Source organism: Sylvia atricapilla, chromosome 3, assembly GCF_009819655.1.
Source record: "Sylvia atricapilla isolate bSylAtr1 chromosome 3, bSylAtr1.pri, whole genome shotgun sequence".
Lineage (NCBI taxonomy): Eukaryota > Metazoa > Chordata > Aves > Passeriformes > Sylviidae > Sylvia > Sylvia atricapilla.
This window is the reverse complement of record NC_089142.1, coordinates 95,802,833-95,819,826: the sequence shown is the minus strand read 5'-3', so window position 1 is coordinate 95,819,826 and position 16,994 is coordinate 95,802,833. Positions and strand designations below refer to the sequence as shown.

General features: G+C 44.1%; 1 protein-coding gene and 1 non-coding gene across 2 annotated transcripts; one reads left to right on the top strand and one right to left on the bottom strand.

The window, feature by feature from the left end:
• Positions 1–1,569: 1,569 nt before the first annotated feature.
• HHIPL2 (HHIP like 2) lies at positions 1,570–13,883 on the top strand. The gene is given in 12 exon segments (XM_066314445.1): positions 1,570–1,805; positions 1,807–1,953; positions 4,816–4,891; positions 6,412–6,539; positions 6,593–6,924; positions 8,139–8,261; positions 8,628–8,745; positions 8,747–8,781; positions 10,250–10,334; positions 12,643–12,722; positions 13,500–13,623; positions 13,625–13,883. Coding segments are annotated over 12 exon segments (1,743 nt in total).
• Positions 13,884–15,197: 1,314 nt separating this feature from the next.
• Positions 15,198–15,270, bottom strand: TRNAT-UGU (transfer RNA threonine (anticodon UGU)). Its single transcript has one exon. It is a non-coding gene; the product is annotated as a tRNA-Thr (tRNA).
• Between the last annotated feature and the right edge of the window lie 1,724 nt (positions 15,271–16,994).

The following is a 16,994-nucleotide window of genomic DNA, read 5'->3' as shown; positions in this document are numbered from 1 at the left end:
CCCAACGGGATGTTCCTTGGGCTTCCCCCTTCCAATGTCTGCCTGTGTCCCTCTGTGGGTGTGCAGAGGAGCTTTTATCATTAACATAAGTATTTTAAAACCTGAATGCTGGAAGCCCTGGCACTTGGTGAGAGCTCCCACGTAATTTCCTTTTGTCCCCTCAGCATCCCATGGGAGATGTGTGTGCTTTGCAGCAGTTGAGACTCTTGAGGAAGAAATGTGAAACAGCATCAGAGGTCGAGGTGGAGATAAGGAGGGTGAGAAGATAAAGAGGAGCTTGATGTCTGAAAAATCTGCTAATCCATTGTGGTGCTTCCACCTTTCTCCTGTGACCTCGGGAAGCAGGATTGCTGTGCTGCAACTCTCTCTGCACTCAGCAAGTACAAGAGCATAGTCACAGCTTTTGTGTAACTGTCCCAAGCATTGCTCTTCCATGCCCTGCAAGAAACTTGCTGTTTCCTGACACCACAGTACTTGCCCCTGAGACAAACCAGCAGATCGCTTAATGTGGAGTGAAATTCCTGTGCAAATAGCTCTGTGCACAGCTGTGTTTTCAAACCTGCTGTTGTACTTTAAATGTGATTGCTCCTAGTGGATTCGAGTGTTCATCTTTGGCTTTGAATTCTGGGCTCTAGATTTGGTTTTCCTATCAATTTTCTTCCCCATCCTGTGGGTAAAGTTTCTGTGAGGATTTTTTTTTTTCACCGTGCATGAAAGAAATAGCTCCCTTTCCATGTGGCTGTGATCAAAGTTATCTTGTCCTGCTTATGGAAGAGCAAATTTAGGGTAGTGTCATGTTCCAGCACAGGCTGAGTACAGTGTCTACAAACACCTGCATCCCTGACTGATGGGAAGGGCTTGCTCAAGCATGATTCACCAGAGGGGAAAGTGTGCAAAGGTGTCTCATGCATTTAAATCAGTTTAATGTCAAGTGGGATCAAAGTCACAAAAATCAATTGGCTCAAGTACAGGATTACTGCAGACTATCACAGTCAAATTGAGGTTGTGCTGGTGCCTTAAATGAAATTTTCCTCCTTCACTCCTGAATTTCTTCTCATTTTCACCCTGAATGTATACCTGGATTTGTGGGTAACAGCAGTATCTCTGAAGTTACTTGTTTCTATGGTTAATTGCTGCCTTAAGTTGAATGCATTTTATGATCCCTGTTCAGTCTTTATGAGACCAGACTCAAGTTTGGTGCACTTCAAAAGCTGAGAAAAAATGGTAGTTAGGAACTGAAAATTGTTCACTTGTGTCTTGTAAAGATTATCAAGTTCTGTGCATATAGGTATCACAACAGTTGTTTTTATTATTCACATTTCTGGGTGAAGGATTTCTCAGCCAATTTAACCTGAAATGTAGGGATTAGATTTGTGAGTGCTTCTAGGGGCAGGAGAAATGTCCAGAGGGGAGGAGGGTTCAACCCCGTGATGTGTGAAATACCAAAGAGGCAGCCTGGAGGGTGTCTCTGCTGCCAAGTAGTAAACTTCAGAGAGAAAGGAAGAGGGAATGTAAGCAAACCTCAGGAAGTGATGAGCTCTGGGACTGGCAATTAATAAAACAGGGAAGATGAATGAACCATGCTCTGAAGAAGTCCAGGTTTTCTATACATTTGACCTCAGGAAACCTATACTGAAGGAAGTGAATGCTTGGCCACAGGCTGGAAAGAGCAGCAGCAGCAGCAGCTCTGGAGTTTCTTTTCCTTGCCCACGTGTGTGTGTTTGCCTCTCCTTGTTGTGCCTGACAAGCACTCTGCTGGGACATCCTCAGTGTCTGGATTATGGGCCACCTTTCCAGCTCTCTGCCCTTGGAGTTCTGCTATGAAAACTTTGGCTGCGGTGACCAGGAGAGAGACAACAGCATTGCAGCAAAATACTGGGACATCATGGATTACATGGATCCCCAGGGGCATAAACTGTGTGGAACATACATCAGAGATAGATACTATGTCAGGTAGGGAAGAAAAATACCTGAATCCTACACTTTGGGCTGGTTTGGGGGTCAGGTGGGGTTCTGACAGCTGTGTGAAGGGAGGTGTGGGAGCAGGGGAAGGGTAGACTGGCAGGAGAATGGCACTTAATCCTCAGCAGGCATTTTGCAAAGTGCTTTGTGTAAGGTGCATCACTGGACTTTGGGAATATATAGTGACATTTGCTAGCAATAAGTTTATGGAAACATTGCCCGGTGAGGGTGATGATTTTCCTGTAATGAAGGAGAGAATTACAGATCAGTATTTACCCTCTGCTTGCAGTTACAAGGTGCTGGATTACAAATTCTGCAGAATCAAATTATATGGGAATTACAGGCAGAGTGTTTGGATCTCTGGACTGCAGGGAGGATGTTTTTTTGGTTGTGTTCCTGCTGAGGATGCTCCAGATGCTGCTTGTCAAAAAACCCCCAAAATTTCACAGGCAGTGGTTTCACACAGCTGCTGCAAGGTCCCAAGGCTGCAGTCACAGTCTGTTCATCAGTGTTATCTCCCCACTGCCCACCTGGCTCGTGGAAAGCGTGCAGGAAGGAAACACCAAAGGCACTTTTCTGCCTGAGCTCCCCTGTATCCCTGGAATTGGAGGGCAGGACCCACCTGCCTTTTTAGCAGCTGTTAGTCATGCCAAGCTGCACTCACTGCATGCCAAAACACAAAGCAGCCAAAAGACACACTTAGTCTTTCTAAAACCATACAAAACTCCTGAAGTTGCTATTTCCTGAGCTCTAAAATGTTATCTGTGTACCACAATGTTTCCACTCTTTTTGGATGCTGGCAAGATTCTGGCATCTCCTTGGGGTGGGGGATATGCCTCTTCAGCACCAGGGCTGAAAAAAGAAGCAGCAGAGTTCTCTGTCCTTTTACTGTTGGTAAAGCAGAAAAAGATGTGTTATAGATTCTAGCAGAAAAACTGCTGTTGATGTTGTAAAGGTTTTACTACATGGTTCAGGTGGAAAAAACATTATAAAATTACTGCTGTTTCTTTGATTCCTCATTCTGTGGGGCATAATGTAATTTTACATTTGTCATAAGTGTATTTTGGGGGGGAAAAATCCAAACCACCCTTATATTTTTTTACAGATCTTCAAAGTTTTAAGCTATTACTTTTTTTCCTGTTTTTTAGAGTAAGATTGCTGCTGCATCTCTGAGGAGGAGTTTTGACTGTGGTATCTGTTGCTCTCCCTGGTCATGTTGGTAACAACCACGGAAATGAGATTGGGTTCTCTGCCAGATATTATTTATCTGCTGAATTAGTGAAAAGTGCAAAGATCTGCCAAATGGTTTTGCTTTAGTGAAGTCAATTTGCTGTGTCAAATTGCTGCTGAATTCACATGGAAGAAATGGAATTCCTTTCTGCCACCTCCAGAGCATCCTCATAGTTTGGAACAATACAAATTTTAAGAAAGTGATGTAGGTGCTTATTGATAAACCTGAATTGTAGCTGCTCTAATTTAGCAAAGACAGCATTACTTCACATTTTTAGGGGAGATCAGAGCAGTAGCCATGTGTGGTAACAGAGCAGCTCATTCAGTTAGGTGCTCCTTTGGTGCCAAAACCCAGTAAAAGCCAGACAACCTTCCTGGTGTGGTAATGAAGGGGTTGCTGAGTGCTACCCAGAGGAAGCTGGGTTTGGCAACTGCAGAAGTTTCAGTGGCCCTGCAGAACCCAAGGAGGAGGCCATGGCGTTCACCTTACCCTGACAGTGCAGCTCTTTGTTCCTTAATGGTCAGAGGATTAAACAGGGATGTGTTCTGGATCATGGATTTCCTGCTGGCACTCTAAACCAGATACATTTCTCTCAAAAAAAAAAAAAAAAAAACCAACAAAACCAAACAAAAAAAACCAAAACAAAAAAACAAACAAACAAACAAAAAAAAAACCAAAAAAAAAAAAAAAAAACCCACCACAAAAAACACACACACACACACAAAAAAAAAAAAAAAAAAAAAAAAAACAACACCACAAAACCACCCAACAGATTAAAAGAGGCATGTAAAGCAATTTGTCTGCTGGTAGAGCTCAGTCTGCATCTGGCAGGATCTGGATCTATTTTAGCTACCTACACTTTGTTCTAAGCATTTAGAGGTTTAGAGTCTGACCCTCAGCTGAGTTATTCTAGGATTTAGCTTAAAAACTGAGTATGGAGCTCTGAAAGCTGTGATATTCTTAAAGAGGTGTAGTGCATGTTGCATGCCTAGAAAATTTCCCTGGATGCAAACCTCATGCAAAATGTGTGTGCTAGAACATCTGCTTGGCTGGTAGCTGCTTCCCTGTTCAGAAAACTGCTACAGGAGGGGTTTAGGAAAAAAAAATAAAAAAGGCCAATTAAGCCTTGTTCAAGTTGATTGAAAGCCATAGGATGGGAGCTAGTGCAGGGAGAGCACCAGACTTTTAAAACCAGTTTTAATCTGAGGCCTGATTTGATTGCTGAATGTACACTCTTAAGAGAAAGTAAACCAGAAGTATCAATGTGATCTTAGCAATTTCTGGTTTGTTGGTTTTATAAAGTGATGAGATTAATTTTCCTGCATGCTTGAGTGACTGCAAGGCCACCTAATCCTGGGAGTTTATGTAGTCCCTGAGGAACGGCCTCTCTGTCATGTGCCTTGCTGGGTCCATGTGCTGCAAGTGTTGTTTTGCCAGGGAAGCACTGTGTGGAAAGCCCCATGGCTGGAAAAACATGGCAGCTGCCCAGGGATGCTGCTCCACTTTCAGGAGGGTGAACTGTAGGAGACCTTTCTGCTGCAGAACAGAGATGAGGAAGCTCAGAGGCACTGAGAATACACCTTGTTTCAGAGGAAGTTGGTTTTTTCCTTTTACCTTCTCAGGCAGCTGGTCCAGAAGCTGGACTCTGTTCACACTTATTTGAGTGAAATTAAAAATATTTTCAAAGGTGTTAATGAAGTAACCATTTCAGAAGAGGACTGAGAGAACAAAAAGACAAGGACACTCAGCTGAAGCTTTGACTTTTGGGGATGGCACTCAGGGCCTGGTGGTGCCTTTCCTCATTCTGGGAAGACCTTAAACATGAGAAGAATGGTTTGGTTCTGCCAGGTGGGAGTGGGGTCAGACTGCAAGGACAGGCTTGGGAGACTTGGCTCCCCTTTGCAAGGCTGGAGACTTTTGATTTGGGAAGATGGAAAGGTTCCTTACAGATAGGATGTGGAAGCAACAGAAACCATTCTGTGCTGCTTTCTGGTAACCAAATGGCAGCAATGAGGAGTGGGAAACCTACACCATCCAAAAGTTGCAAGGATTTTACTCCTTACAAGTCATACCTGTTCTTAGTATGGCCAAAAGCCCCTGGGTGTTGCTGTGAGCAAAGAGAACAACTTGTTTGTGAAGTTTGGCATCAGGGTCTGTAGTCTTCATACTGAATATCCTGGAAAGGCTGCTACTTGCACCAAAAAAAATTTCAGTGCTTGTATAACTGCCCAGATTTAAAAATTAATTTTGTTTCATGAAGCGAACTTGTTTAATGAGGCAGAAAAGTTACTAATGTAGTAGTTCTTTCCTGGACTGTGCATGTACTTACCCTCCTCCATCTGTGCCAAGTGAAAGATGTGGATAGATTGTTTTGGGCTGCTGGCATGAAAACCAGTAAAATAATATTTCTGTAGAATGTAGCCTCTTCTGCTTTAACTTCTGCAACTTTGTGCTGATTAAAATAGAGGTGGGATTTTAATGGAAATGTTTTACAGAAATTCTGGCCCAGAATGTTCGCAATACGAGGAGTTTAGGTACAAATTCAAACACAATGCTTGATTTTCAAATTTTACCCTACATTTTACATAGCTAAACACTTAACGGTATTTGAAGGAGCATAATTTTAGATCTGTAACACTTGAAAATGTTGCCTGCAATTTTTTTTCCTGATGATCACAGATAGAGCCAATGATATCTACAGGAATTGCATGAGATGGTATTTACTTATTTGAATCTCACCTACAGTCTGCTTCAGTAACACTCTGCAAGTATCAGATGAATTTAGCCTGTATATTTAATCAATGTACATCTTTAGTACCTACAGTTTCTTCTGGCAGTGTTTTATCAGCTTTTTTTAGCCTGGCTCCTATTGCCTTCATCTGATACCCCCTCATTTTTCTTCTGGGGGAAAGTGAGCCCCATCCAGCTTCTCAATGTCACTTGTGATATTTCCAGAGCTCTGTCAGGTTGTTTCCCTGCTCTGATCACCTCTCCCCAGGACTGCTCAGTCCCACCTTACTGAGTGGAGAATCCACAGCCTCCACACTTGTACTTCTTGTTGGGAAGAATTTATGTCCAGCTGTCCATGCTGTGATAAAAGAAACTTCTAAAGATCTCTAAGACCATTTTAGCCATATTCTGAGTGACTTTCTACTGCTCCATTTCATAGGTGACTCTTTATATTGTCTGAATGGCTAATTTTTCATTTTGTTAACCAGTTTGCTCCCCTTAAGGTGTCTTTGCTTCTCCTGGATGAGTGTCCACAGCCTCATCTTCAGGAAATCTTCAGGTTTAGCCTTAGGAAAGCTGGAGACCCTTTTGGAAAGTTTGGGAATGCTCAGAACAAGTAAGTAGGAGGTTACTTAGGTGCTGTGGTTTCTTTTTCTGCCTTCTCTTCAGGAGCACTTTGTAGAGGAAAGTGTTGAGGATTGATGTGGATGGGGGAAGCCCTGATAGAAAGCCTTACCACATCCCTCCTGATGATCCCTTTGTGTCTGGTCCCAAGGCCCGCCTGGAGGTTTATGGCTACAGGGTCAGGAATATGTGGTGCTGTGCAGTGAACAGAGGGGACCCCGTTACATAAAAGGGAGGAGGGAGGATGTTCTGTGGGGATGTTGGGCAGAACAGGTTTGAGGGAATTGACCTCATTGTTAAAGGAGGCAACTACAGCTGGAGAGCAAAGGAGGGGGTTGAATGCTATGACACAAAGCTTTGCCACAATTCCACCGTGGGTAAGGAGAAGATTATTGTATGTGTATATTTAGTGGACTACAGCACTGTTTTCCCAGTGAAGGAAAATAATCCAGTGTTGCATATTAAATGGAGTTTGTTTGCTTCTTAAGAGCAGAAATCCCTTCTCCCTAGCCCTGCTGTGTTGGTATGAAATGATGCTCTGCTTATCCAGAGAATTCCCTGCCACACACTGCATCAGACAAGGTGTTTAAATTCAAAGCCAGTGAAGCCAGGAATACAATGGATTTGATTTAAGTAGAAAGTGATACTGTGTTTTCTTCAGGAGCTCTGAGCCATGGCTCTGGCTAAGGACAGAGAACCTGACTGATTCTGAAACAAACCCTGTGGCAGATGCAGTGTGTCCCAGACAGCAAAGTGCTGCAGCAGAATACCCAAAAGCTGTGCTCTGGGTCTGACTGGGGTGGTGTGATGGACAAAACTCATTTGCTGCCTTTAAAAAACAGAAATTGGTGGTCTTTGTAAAGCTCTTGGCAAAGCATGGTAGAAGATCTGAGTATTATAATAGTGTTCCTTAAGCTATTGAGTCTGGTCTCAAGATCATGCAGATGTTCCTGGAACATCTGGATGAGCAGACAAGTGCAGAGTATGAATTATTGACATTAAGGCAGGGAAAAAAGGTGAGGACAAGAATAAAATTCTGTGGAATCTGATAATTCAATATGAGAAAGGGAGAATTGAATTTTAAACATTGCCAGAGGCAGAGTCTTTATTTTACAAGTCTCATGACATAAAATGGCGAGAGCACACTCATTTATGTTCTGTGTTGTGTCAGTGAACCCATGAAGATGGGGAGCTCTCTTGCAATTTTGATCTTTTTCCCTTCTCTAAAAATACTGGAATTGGTAAAGAGGATCCCTGCTAAAATGATTGGTACAGTCACAAATAAGTAAGATAACATTTGCTGCAGGCTGATGCCTTTCTGCATTGCTTCTTGATGCAGAGATTCTTGGTTTTATGGAAGCTCATCATGACTAAGCCTTGATAAGCGACTACACGGAGAAATCCTTAAAGCCCCTGGTCTCTTCTGTCCCAGAGTAAACTGCTGAATTACCAATGAAATTTTGCTAAGCACTTTGTTGAACTGTATTGGTCCTTCTAATAATTTTTGTACCTGTCAATGTCATTGAACAACTGCTTTTTGATCCTCTTTGAAAGCAAATTTTCTCACTTCATATTTCTGTGTGTTTGACAGATGACATTCAGTCAATATTTGCATATGGCTGCGGTGTGGGCAAGTCAGTCACTGGAGGCTTTGTCTACAGGGGGTCTGAATCACCCAGCTGGAATGGCCTTTATATGATTGGTGATTTCATGAGTGGGTGAGACTACTTGTTTCCTCTGCAGCTCCCATTCTGTACCCACATTTGCCTTGTCTGGGCAAATAAGTATATTGGAACATCCCAAAACCTTTTGGACTGGAGTAAGTGAGAAACTTGGATATAGAGTAAGTTCTGTGTTTCTGTGTTTGACTATTACAACGACATTTTTGTTGGAATCTAAACTTCCTCCATTTCAGAAACCTTAGGATAAGTTTGCTTTTGTTCAGGTCTGTTTCTCCAAAATCCAGCCAGCAGTCACAGTCTTCACTGTCTGCCTTTTTTTTTTTTTTTTTTTTTTTTTTTTTTTTTTTTTTTTCCCCAGTAATGCATGATTTTGACAGGAACTAATTTTGATGATGGAGACATAAAACACAGGGTTTTATTTTTACAGGAAGATGAGAAGACAAATAAGTGGAAGAAGCGGGATATCTGCATTGGCAGCACAACAGCTTATGCTTTCCCTGGAATGATCAATTCCTACAAAATTCATCATCTCATTTGCTGAGGATGAAGCAGGTAGGCATCATGCTGGTTACACCTTCAATGGAAACTGTACAATCTCTTCTCTACTGTAGGGAAAATGTGGAAAATTCTGTGGCTCCTGAGGTGTGCCTGGAGAGCAGGCAGTGCAGAGGTTTGTGGCTGGCTCAGCATGGCAGGTGCATTGGCCTGTGGCTCAGGGAGGTCTCCTGCCCTCTGAGGCTGTTGGAGATCAGGTTGATGGGGAGCTCAGGAGGCAGAACCTCATGGGAAACATTTCTTTTCTTCTTTGTGCTCTTTCACTAATCAAAAGACTATACCAATGCAGTTGACTTTTTCATTGTGCCACCTCATCCCTACTTGAGTTCTTAGAGCTTCTCTGAATTTCTCCTGCTTCCCTGGCATAAGTTCCTCAGTCTTATTCACAACAACAGCACTTCACACTGTGGATCATAGACCAGGACTTTATTTGGGGACCAGGAAAGCCCCTCATTTCAAAATTTAATGTAAAGGCCTCAGAATGTGAGACACTACTAAGGTCACAAGGACGAGGTCTCACACCAACAGGGAAGTACCAATGAACACTGTTTGCTTTTTTACAGCCTCCTGATAGAGCTGTGTAATACAAAAAGCAGCTGCAAGTTTTTGGAGAGCACAGGTGTGCTTTAGTGCTTCATTGTTCAGCAGAAAAGAGATTTGCTTGCCATGAGAAGATCCTAGATTATCTGCCTAGCTTATTCTGTCAGAGCTGCAAGGAGATGCAGTCTTTGCTGTGAAGTATGTACAATTTTTAACTGCTCTAACAACATGTGGAGTGAGTGAATGTTAAATGTCCCTTCTCCTGGCACCCTTTTAGAAACCAACATGGTGCTATGTAGTTTGAAAGACAACAACAGCTTTGCCTCTTGTAAGATACTCTAATTTCCCTTTTCCCTGGATATTGTTCTAGTGGGTGCTGAAGGGAAGGCAAAAGGAGCATTTGTCTTCCACAGCTACCAAACAGAAATGGGCAGCTTCTGTCTCCCACAGATTAGCCAATGTATTTCTTGCTGATTTTTTTCCCTTTTTGGTATGACTATGAAATGGAAAATATATTTCTTGTGTGGTCTTCCTCTCTATTTGTAGTTTCTGGCTGCCTCTTTGGTACAAACAAATTTTTTAAAAATATGTATTTTTACAGAAGAAAACAACCTTTTGGAGAGCCATGGAGGTGAGATAGTGAAGGTGCTGCTTGGGCTCTCTGCCTGAATGAGAGCTGCTGGCTCTGTGTGGAGCCCTGCTGCAGCCAGGAGGTCATTTGGTGTTTCTGGGAGCCCACCTGCACAGGGCAGGCTGAGAACAAAGACATTTCTTGGACATAAGGTGTAGCTGAGGGGGTAACTGAAGGGGTTTCCTTTTCTGACCACACGAATTGCCGAAAAGCCAGGATTGAGGGAAATGGAGAACTGGGATCCAGCTTGGGCACTTGAATCTAGACCAGTTTTCTTTTTTTACTTTCATTTAGGTGAACTGTATTTTATGTCTATTTCTTATCCCAGTGCCTATACACCACATAGATCTCTCTACAAGCTCATTAATCTGCAAGATTTGTAATTAAAGATGGATTTCCATGCAGAATTCTTCTATAATCACCATACACTCTCCAGCTATCACAGTAAAAGAATACCAAGTACTACTGACACACAATGTCACTGACACCTGCATCCAGTCCTTGGGTTTTGTTTACATACTGTACCTCTGGTACAACTTTAATCAGTTTGAGTGAATTTGTTCTTCACTCATCATATCTGTGCACAGAGAAATAGGAAATAGAACCCAAATTCCCTGAAGATCTGGGAGAGTTAGGGATTAAAAGAAAGTTTCCTTGGTTGCATATCTGAATTACAGCAAAGCAATGTTCTAAAAATGACAATCCATATCTTTTAGGGTCATTACATCAAATATCTATGATGCACTTTAATAGAAATAAAAAAAAATAATAAATGGCACTGCACAGTTTTCTTCACAAAGACGAGAGAAACCTGGTGGTTCATGCAGTGCTCAAATAATAACTAAAGCCTGAACCTGAGTTTTTCCAAGCAAAATGTTTCTTCCCATTAAGCAGTTATCCCTGCTGAAGTCTGTTTTTACAACAATAAGCACACTTATGTAATTTTTTTGCCTCCCTAGTTTTTTGATTTTGCTAAAAAACATCAAATGAGTTTCAAATCACTCTGTAAAGTAGATGTGTAATCACTCTGTAAAGACAAATGTGTTTGTGCTGTTGCAGAGACCTTGGACACTAGCCAGATGAAGAAAACAAGCTATGTTTTCTTGAGAAGTTAGATCCAAAGGTAGGTAGTTAACTCAAGGTGTGTACCAAGATGATGGGAACAGAACTTGAATATTTTACTACTCGAGGAGATTTCTGTTTTTAACAGCTTGCAATCTGCCAAGAGGTGCATTAACTGTGGCTGACCAAAATGTAATAATTTCAACTAAAAATAAATAAATTAATAATTTTTGTGAGCTTCCATAAACATCGAGAGCTTGAGCAGTCTATTTATCAAAACAAACAAATCTTTGTTGTCTCCATGCCACTCCTAAATGTGCCATGAAGACCCTGTGCTTTTGAAGCTTTGTGTCCAGCACTTCTAGAGCAGGAGCAGGCGCTTACTCCCCTGGCTCTTAGCAATGTTTTCCCGCATTTCCCCTGTTATCCATAGCCCGGCGGGGGCTGTGCCGGCTCTGCCCCGGGGTGTTTGCGCTCTGCGGGCGCGCCCGGGCTGTGCAGAGCTCCTGCAGCCCGAGCGGGCTCTGCACACAGTGCTGGCACCTCCGGCTGCTGCGGTGACTCTGGTCTCCTCATGAGCCTTCCTCCTTTCCATTTTACTGCTGTTTGTAGGGCTTTTCCTGGGCACAGCTGGCTTTTCTGCTGGGCACAGTCCCAGGCAGCGAATCCAGCGTTCCCTGCCTCCTGGCACGGACAGCAAGACACACAAACTCCTGCTTCCAGAACATTGCCAAGGCCACTGTCATGTGCCTGATGGCAACTCAAACTTCCCGAGGAACCTGCCAGGAAAGCTGATGGCAGCAGCGCCGTGTGTCCCCACTTCGGCTTGCCTCTCCGGCAGTACTCTTGGAGACAGCAGGGTGGCACCAAATTCCTTCTGTCCTGAGCAGAGAGAGAGAGAGATGGAGGGAAAAAACCCCACACAACCCGTCCGAAATCCTCACAAGCAATGCCTGCAGCCCTACTTTAGTAAACTTTTTAAAAAAATTGAAATGGTGTAGAGGAAGGACTTGTCTCTTGCCACTGTCTGAAGGAGAATGCTAATCATAAAAAATGTGATGCCTGAGGTCATGCTTTGCTTTGCTTGGTGCTGTCAAGCACGTCAAATTGCAAGAACCTGTTCTTATTTGTCCTACAGCAGTTCCCTTGGTGGGTAACAGAGAACACAGGTGTGTTGTGCTTCTTCGTACCTCTCTTCCTGTCACTTACCGTGCAACATCTTTACCTCAGGGGAAATATGGTTGGTTGGTTTTTGTTTTGGTACTTTTGTACCCTGGGAAGCTGTCAGGGAACAGCAGGAGAGGAGCAGAGACACATTTCTTTGCAGTTGTGGCTCCTTCCCTCTGTGCCTGTTCCTTTCCTTTCTCACCCCCCTTGCTGCAGCACTGTTGTATCCAAAGAAAATCCCAGTGAAGGTCACATTCACCAGCTGCTGTTGGGACAGCGATTTTATGGCTTGCCAGCCCTGTGTCAGCCTCTTGAATTCCACCTGTGCTGCACTCCAGGTGCCTAAAGGGCTTTCACGCCTCCTCCACCAGAGGCAAATGATAACGGGGAATTTGTGTGCGCCTAGGAAATAAACTTCCCAACAGTCTCTCAGATGTCTGCGTCTGTTTTCCAAGGAGAGCTCCACCAGGGAAGTGTAAATAAAAGCCTGTTCTAGTGCAAACAAAGAGCAAGTGGATACCATTTGTTCCACGTGCAAGTAAGTTGTCAGGCTTTGATTTTAATGAGAAGCAAAACATATACCTAAACTTACAGGCATTTGATTGAAACCTTCAGCAGTCTTAACAACTAAAACACTGAGCAGAATCAATCCTGAAGTTTGGTTATCACATTTAATGTGTGCTGCTGTCTACTTGATGCTGTGCCTTTGCTTAACCCCAGTGCCTGATTATTTTTTCCCTAAGTTTTGCTAAGTAATAGTGAAAATGAGCATCGAAAGGGAATTGATAACTCTGATTCAGACATTGGATGAGGTCTGGGAAATTCTGAGGGCCTGGCTCTGAGACAAGTTCCTTGAATCAAATAATCCCTTCTCTATACATCTGGGTGGAGTCAATCTTCCTTTTTTCAAGCTGTGCTCTGTCTTAAAGTCCAATTCAGCTGGGCCAGGAGTCAAATCTTGAGTAGAACCCCGCATTTAGCAAGTTGATATTATCTTATCTGGGATTTCCAGATATTACTATATTATGAACAATTCATATTGTTAAGTCTGCTAGAGAAGTGTGCAAGGTTTTATCTCATTTTGTCTGGAAGTAATTTTCCTTAAATACACGTTCATAATTTCTAACATCAATAACTTTATTTCCAAGAAAAACAAGGGTCTTTTGATGGAAGAAGAGTGGTTTATAGTGTGCATTTCTTCTTTCGTAATTTCAGCTGTTTTTCTTGAATATAGCTTCAATAACTCTTTCTATCAGTCATATCTCTGAATTAGCCTTTTGCCTCAAAGCTGAGCCATGTTAATTGCTTTCCTCAGAGACTGTCCTTGAGCTGCTAAATGAACCTTCAACAACCATGCCTCCAAAAAAGTCTTCTACCCTCACTGCAGCCACTGCAAGAGTTTATTCTAAGAAAGCAAAAACTACCAGCAACATCACCATCAACAACAAAAATATCTCCACCTGGTAAAGAGAGACAGCGACTCAAAGCTGAGGCTAAACCTCGCAAGGGAAAGAAGATTGGACACAACTCCAGAACTGCACCAGCACCACCTTTGCCAAAAAACAAGAGCTCCCACCTAGCCAGAATCAAGGAGGTTCTTCCGAAGAAATCAGCACTGGCTAAGGGAAAAGTGGAGAAGAGGAGGAAGAAGCAGCTTTTGAAGCTCAGTGATGTCCCACAAAAAGCAAGTAGCCTCTAAAATGGTGAAACAAAAGTGTTGAATAGCAACCAAATAAATGAGATTTTGGCTGACTTGTTATAGAGTGCTCCCAGGTGTGCCCTTATTAATGGCAGTGTTAGCAGTCTGTACATATGTTCTATTAAACATATTAAACTTCAACAGCACCAGCTTCCAAATCCTGCTGTGATGTCCTTTTCTGACATAAGTGGTTATGAGAGCCTGTGATGGACATTCTCTGTTAAGATTTGGCTGTGTATGACTGTCTAATAAATCCAAGTGCCTCTAAATTTCAGGACTTTAATATTCTATTGAAGAATATGGAAAAGACAAGTAAATTACCCCACCTTTATTTTTTTTTTTCCTTTTTTTGGTCCTTTAGTCGAAATGCAGGAAAAAGCATGTTTCAAGAGCAGTCTTTCAGACAATGAAACTAGATTTTATTTTTTGAAGGAGGACCACTAAGATGCTCAGAGGGCTAAAGCATGTCTCCTGTGAGAGAATTGGGGTTGTTCAGCCTGGAAAAGAGAAGGCTCCAGGGAGATCTTATAGCAGCCTTCTAGTCCCTGAAGGAGGCCCACAAGAAAGCTGGAGATGGACTTTTCACAAGAGCAGTAGTGACAGGACAAGGGGGAATGGCTTCAAACTGACAGAGGGGAGATTTAGATTAAATATTAGGAAGAAATTCTTCACTGTGAGGGCAGTAAGGCACTGGCACAGGTTGCCCAGAAAAATTGTGGATGTCCCATCCTTGGAAGCGTTCAAAGCCAGGTCGGGATGGAGCTTTGAGCAGCCTGCTCTAGTGGAAGGCGCCCCCGCCCACAGCATGGGGCTGGAACTGGATGGTCTTTAAAGTTCCTTCCAGCTCAATTCATTCTATGAATATTTTTACAAGGTACGGATCACGTGCAGCTTCCATAGGGACCAGTAAGGGCTGAAAATGTCCCAGCAAATCTGAAACACCAACACAACCAGAGCACCAGAAGCTCAGACCCGGCATTAGGCTGAGCCGCGGGCTGGAGCCATCCTGCGACCCCAGATCCCACGGGGTGGATCCGTGACACGCCCCGCTGTTCAGGCCCAGGGAGATGATCTCTTTGGGAGGCGCAGCCGGGAGCGCCCTTGCGCTGCTGCCGCGGAGGCACCGAGCCCCCGGCGTGGGTTTGCAGCCCCGGCCTTCGTCTCCCACCGCCGCCCTCTGGAGGCGCCGGGCCACGCAAAAGGCAGCGACCCCCGCCGCCTGTTCGTCCCGGAACCCCGGCTCGGCCAGGGGAGAAACAATAATAATAATAATAATAATAATAAAAATAAAGATAAAAGCAGGAAAAGCTCGGGAGGCCCCAGCGAGGATCGAACTCGCGACCCCTGGTTTACAAGACCAGTGCTCTAACCACTGAGCTATGGAGCCACCTATCAGTTCCAGCCCTGCGGACGGCTCCTGTGGCTGCGGCCGGCCCGGGCCGCGCCGCCCCAGCCCCCGGAGCCGTGTGTGGGCGCCGCGGGGCTGCGGCACCGCCGGGCTGAGCGGGGCCCCTGCAGCCCTCCGGGGAAAGCCGCGCTTGGCGGGAGAGGGGATCCAGCTGCCGGCCCAGCCCCGCGGCCTGAGGGCGACGGGCGGCCGGCCCGGGTCTGTGAGGGGCGGGTGGGGGCGGAGGAGAGGAGAGGATTGCTGCCAGCAGTGACTGCCCGCTCTCCTGGGCTTCCCCCGCGCTGCGAGGGAGGGAGCAGCCGCTGCCCGAGTAGTCAAGGTTTTGGGAGGTAAGGCTGCACCTGGTTTCGTGCGGAGTGGGGAGAGAGTCACTTTAGGTAGATGGTAGCTCGGTGTTGTAATTCTCCGCAGCTTTGGTGAAATCACTGTTGCACAAAAAACTGGTTTAACTCTCACAGACAAGCCACACGTCTCCTTTGACTGGGGCATGAACCCAACAGCAAGACAGGCAGTGTGGAGCCTTCACTTCTCGATTTTTACATTGTTTTGATTTTTTTTATTTTCTTGATTTTTCCTGAGCAAGGAAGCTTGCAGGCATTTGAGGATTTTCTCCTTTCCTTTGCGAAAAGGACCCCGTCCGTCACATGCTCCATGAAAGCTTAGGTGAGGGTGAGAAGGTGACTTGTGCAGAGGAAGCAGAGGCACCACTGTGGAGTAATAAATCCCAGCAGCTCTGCTCTACGCCACAGTCGTGTTCGAGAAAAGCAGACATGATTTGCTGGGTGCAAGCCTCAAGCAGTGTGTGACCAAAAGTAAAGCTCCTTGAAATGAAAATAGGCAGAAAAAGCTGCATTAAGGAGCTAAAGACCTTTCATCCATCCCACACTCCACAAATCATGAACTAGGTCAACTTCATAATTTTTTTTTTCTTTAGTTTTATTTCACCTTCTCTTTAAATGGATATGATCACTGTGGACAAACTAGATCAGTTCTGGTGAACTCTGTCTTGTTGTTTATGTAAGACACTAAAATTACTTTGAAATATCAGCTTTTGACCTCTAACGTGGCAGCTGATAAATTCATGAAGTTTCACATTTCTTTCGATGTTTTTTTTTCCCCCTTTCCTTTGAAGATAGTGACTTTTTAGAGGGACTACAGCTCTTCCAAGGAGGCATAAAATGTCTGTAGTGAGTGTTCTGCTAATACCTCAGGGAACTGAAGTATAAGCATAGATTGTTTTATAACCTTCAAGTAGCAGGAGCAGAACTTTCTTACACTTTTCATGCTGTAAGACAAGCCTACCTTCATCAGCCTAACACAGCTGAGCAGCAGGGTAAGATGTATTCTGAGAGCAGAACAGCATTGAAATAAGTTTTCTGTGATAACATGGCTACCTGCCACTATTGGGCTTTTAAACTTAGGTGCAAATCTGTAACTGTTGTGATTTCCATGCTTCCAGATGCCTTTTGCTGCCTGCTGAGAGCTCCCTGTACGGTGGGCTGCCCTTCAGGGTCTGTGTCTCAGAATGTTTCTTAGTCAGACAGCCTGGGTGGGATTCAGGGGGCGTGGTGGTGGTGGTACCACGCTATCAGTAAGCCCCTTGACTTCTCTTTGTAATGGAAATGAGGAAATGAGACACTTCTGGGATGTAATTCATCTCACCTGGAGGTAAACCTGTACAAAAACTCGTCTGAGCCATGGTC